General features: G+C 41.9%; 1 protein-coding gene across 1 annotated transcript in view; it reads right to left on the reverse strand.

The window, feature by feature from the left end:
- The window catches only part of LOC138982714 (dual oxidase 2-like), a 92,189-nt gene that overhangs the window by 16,972 nt on the left and 70,217 nt on the right, over positions 1-5,000 (reverse strand). The window contains exons 22-24 of the mRNA XM_070356043.1: positions 3,529-3,613; positions 2,596-2,798; positions 749-979 (exon numbers count right to left, since the gene is read on the reverse strand). Coding sequence (XP_070212144.1) covers positions 749-979; positions 2,596-2,798; positions 3,529-3,613 — 519 coding nt within the window. The remainder of the gene's footprint in view (positions 1-748; positions 980-2,595; positions 2,799-3,528; positions 3,614-5,000) is intronic.

Genomic DNA, 5,000 nt, shown 5'->3' on the forward strand with positions numbered 1-5,000 from the left:
CTTGTTTTTGGTTTTTTTGTTTTGTTAAAGGGTGTTACTGTTAGCATTATTTTGACCTTGATAGTACCTGTACAACGCGTTTTCTGTGTAGATGTAAATACATAAGGCCAAATAAAAATATATGTTGGTTTAGGGTAACCCGACCGACCCTATTTGTTCCCGCCGACCCCAACACTTTTTTTCATTTCTAAAATAAAACACCAACTTTTGGAACAATTTGCGAACCATACCGAGACTAAGGGAAGTAACCTCCTTTAAAATCGACTAAATTTAAGAAAGAAAAGAAGAAGAAAAAAGATTGAAAAAGCCGACCTACCGACCATATCTTTTTTGGTCACGTTACCCTTAACCAACATATATTTTTATTTGGCCTAACAACACGTAATACAAGCATAGTTTGTTTTGTAGACGCAAGTGTATCTTTTGTATTATATGCCATCCTATAATTTAGTATCTAAATAAAATCATTCCGTTACAGTCATACACAGCTTCACATTAAAAACAACCTGTGCTCATTCTAATGAACATGTTCAAAAAAATCTTTTTGTATTTGAAAACCATGCCGTTTATCTATATAGCCTACAGTAACAAAATTGTACAAATATGATAATATTTAAGGAGTGTAACATTTTTTTTCCTTTGTAAATTGTATTTTGTTGAATAAAGAAAAAAAAATAAATACAGAAAAAAGGAGTGTACTAAAAAGACCAAACAAAGTAGGTTTGCCCCCTTAAACCAAATGACTCACCAGTGAAGAGCAAGGCCCAGAAGGCAATGTATTTGTGCATGGCGTGCATGGAGTCAAAGGGGATGAATCGGTGCAGGAAGGTCTCGCGGAAGAAAGTGAGCGTGTTGCGACTCATCGTCACCACGAGACTGGCGTATGTGAACATCATGGAAGACGCGGCACCCCGGGTGACAGACACCCCGTACCCGGCAAGACGACGCAGACCGGCGTGCTCTCGTTCCACGGAGTAGTCTGGAGAAAAGACAGATTTGTTGTCATTTCCATTACTCTATTACGCAATTCTTGGAAAATTTGGGTCGATTTGTATTGGTGAAAATCTTAATCTATGAGACTAGGCGTCATTCTACCCAGGTGTGTGCGTGTTTAGGTGTAACCAGCCACCTTCACTTTTGGCAGAATAGCTAAGGAGTTTATGGGCTACAGCAGTGACATGGGGGTGGGAAATAAATACCATCTTTGAATCTATACAGTCACATAACAGCGACTGGAGTCACGCTACCCAGGTGTTAGCGTGTTAAGGTGTAATTAGCCACCTGCAATCCAAACAGAATGACCGAGGTATTTGATGGGCTACAGCAGTGGGTGGGAAATCAATACCATTTTTGAATGTATACATTTAAAGTTGACCTATGGGGCGGGGATGTAGCTCAGTCGGCAGCGCGTTGGATTTGTATCCAGTTGGCCGCTGTCAGCGTGAGTTCGTCCCCACGTTCGGCGAGAGATTTATTTCTCAGAGTCAACTTTGTGTGCAGACTCTCCTCGGTGTCCGAACACCCCCGTGTGTACACGCAAGCACAAGACCAAGTGCGCACGAAAAAGATCCTGTAATCCATGTCAGAGTTCGGTGGGTTATAGAAACACGAAAATACCCAGCATGCTTCCTCCGAAAACGGCGTATGGCTGCCTAAATGGCGGGGTAAAAAAACGGTCATACACGTAAAATTCCACTCGTGCAAAAAAACCGAGTGTACGTGGGAGTTTCAGCCCACGAACGCAGAAGAAGAAGAAGAAGACCTATGTCCGTCCCGGCCCGGACTCAAACCCCTGACCCGAGGTTCATAGATCCAGTGCTCTACCAACTGAGCTACCAGGCCCGAAGTACTCTTAAATGTTGGTGTTTGTTAAAAGCTCAGTCTCATTCTAAAAGAAAGAGTTTAGTGGAAAATTTAAGAGAAGATTGCACAGACCACAGTTATTAAGTAAACATTCTGGCACTTAAAGCTAAACCTTATTCGTGAATTTATTTTTAATTTATCTTGGTACGTGAAGTTAAAGTTAAGACACATAAAAAAAATTCCACCTCAACTGGTTTTTTTTATAAGCAAATCTCAATGAGATGTATTCCTCATCGCATAAATTCTTATTTTTTACTTGACTGAAACTGCACACACATGTATACTGTAATGCAAATGTCGATTCAGGCACTAATGGCTTTCAACAATTTAATTTATCAACAAATTCCAGCTCTGCACATGTATAGCAATCAGGATGTTGATTTGTGGTATGAGTCCAAATTGAGGGATGGTTTTTATCCCATGTCAAAGTCGGAGCTGAGACAGTGAGCAGAACTGTTTTCACGGAAAGGACTGTATCTTTAATACAGACAATTTTCGGAAATAACTCCGTCGGGTTTGTATGGGTTGTGAAAGAGTTAATACCCTTGCTTTTCCTCTTACAAAGAAAGTCACAGGTGCTCCTGTCCACGTGTTTGCGACACATCCCTCGCTAGTGATCGGCCCCTCAAATGTTTGTCCGGTTAAAAATCAAGAGTATTCACTCTTTCACAACCCACACAAACCCGACAAAGTTATTTTCAGAATGCGTCTATTATCCACACTATGTCTTACAGTAAGCTCTCTCGATGAAGATGCCAAACATGAGGAGCGTGTAGAGGACGACCCAGAAGATCTGCAGGCGGTGGTTCTCCACGAAACGCAGGAAGACGTGAAGGCGCCGGGCGTTGGGGGTGGCCGGGTATTCAGTCTGGGTGGTTCTCACCGTCACGCGCGACGCACGGTTTCTTTTGGCCACGTCTCGGGGTTTGCCCTGGCTGTAGATGGCACGAAAAAGAAAGTGTGAGGCTGCGCGAAACTTTGGGGAAATCGATAGAAAGTAGATTTTATCAAACATACATAATAATGAACCATTATGGTTCAATCTTAAAGAAATGAGGCAGAGAGCTACTTTAAGATCTGAGAAACAAAGGGACGTAAGTGTTCTAAATGCATACGGCATGTGCACCAAGAACAACTGAGAGTTATGCGGATCCAATCTTCTGGCACCGCAGGATCAAAGTCGCTTGTTGGTGTCAATGCTTGTTATTCTCTCAGGAGATCGGTGCTGCACAAATTTCACTTGTTCTTGTTGTACATATCGCATGCATTTAGAGCACTCACGTCTCTTTGTTTCTAAAAAAACACACCAAAAAAACATAATTCAGAAATGACTTCAAGCATAGAGCTATGGGCGCGTTCATTAATTTTTTAGAACAAGAAGGATTTTGTCCCCACATAAGACACTACACAAAGTACGCGTACTCTGACATTTTGATGGCACTCCAGTGGATTGTATGAGTGCCTGATTTGGATCAACTATTACAAGTGATTAATATGATATAGAAAAGGGAGGTGGCCACGAGTGGGTAAAAGGGAGCACAAAAAACCAATCTAGTCACAAATTAGACTCGTCTCACTAAAACACACGTTTGTCAGTATCTAGTGGGGGGGAAAGAAGCGCCTTGTGGTCCGAACGTTACGGTGGGTGTTGTAACTTGTACTCACTCTTGGTAGCGCATCAGCACAGTCTTGCGTCTGTCCATCAACGACTTCTGCTGTGGTTTCTTTGCTCCAGCACTCTTTCCGCCAACTGAAACAACATACCACATAAACTATATCAGCACATAACATGATTCTTTTAAGTATCAGCTGTCGTGTTCTCGTCGTGTTGGACGGTCACATGCATATAAACAAACTGGTATAAATGAAGCAGACACAGGCATGGAGGGTTAGCGTGCTTTTTATTCCGCCATGATTCTCCCAGAATTCCCCAGCAACCTTTTAAGTCAGGGTTCTTGCATCTTAACAATAGAACACGGTTTTTCAATGACGTCATAACATTACATCAGCCACGAGAAAATAACTGAATAAGTCTCGTCCTGTTCTATCTATCCCAAATGCGTATATTTCGTTGTTTGTTGGACATGTATGTTGATTGGTATGTTTATGTGGTGGTTGAGAGCATATTGTGTTGTTGAGAGCGTTGCGTATACGTGTTCAAGGATTTCGTGTATGGGAAGAGAAAGAGATGAAGAACAGCCACAAAGGGAGTTGCAGGTTATGTAAATAAAGCTATGAATTATCCATTACATTGCGACAACGATCCCGATGATGGTGATGATGATAAAAACAATGAAGAAGATAATCAAGATGATCAAGTCAATGACGACGATGACTCCGACACTGATTATAAAGACAATGACGACGATGACTCCGACACTGATCATGAAGACAATGATGGCGACACTCATAACAGTTCGGACGAAGTGGATTATGAGCTAAATGTGGACGATAATAAGAGTAGCATACGTAGCTGGTTATGGTTGTTTTAGGAATTAAGAAAGAAATAAACAAAGCTAAATATGCTTATCGAATCAAATAATAAATACAAATGAATAAACACATTTTAGATCAATATAGACAGACAATTGGTCAAATCATGTAGCTAAAATTGACATAAATGAACAGTTTACTCTATAAATAAACATATAATTATAAAAGCGATAAACAAAGGAATAGAACAGAAAAAATATGAGAGACAGACCGACAGACAGACCGACAGACAGCCAGATGGGCATACACAAAGACAAATAGGCATACAGACAGACAGACAGACAGACAGACAGACAAACGGACAGACAGACAGACAGACAGACTGATAGTTAGACAGACAGACAGACATACAGACAGCCAGATGGGCATACACAAAGACAAATAGGCATATAGACAGACAGACAGATAGACAGATAGACAGACAGACAGACAGATAGTTAGACAGACAGACAGACCGACCGACCGACAGGCAGACAGACAAACAGACAGACAGACAGACAGACAGACAGACCGACCGACCGACCGACCGACCGACCGACCGACCGACCGACCGACCGTCTGACCGATCGACCGACCGACCGACATACAGACAGACAGACAGACAGACAGACGGACCGACCGACTGACAGACAGACAGACAGATA

Source organism: Littorina saxatilis, linkage group LG1 (genome assembly GCF_037325665.1).
Source record: "Littorina saxatilis isolate snail1 linkage group LG1, US_GU_Lsax_2.0, whole genome shotgun sequence".
Lineage (NCBI taxonomy): Eukaryota > Metazoa > Mollusca > Gastropoda > Littorinimorpha > Littorinidae > Littorina > Littorina saxatilis.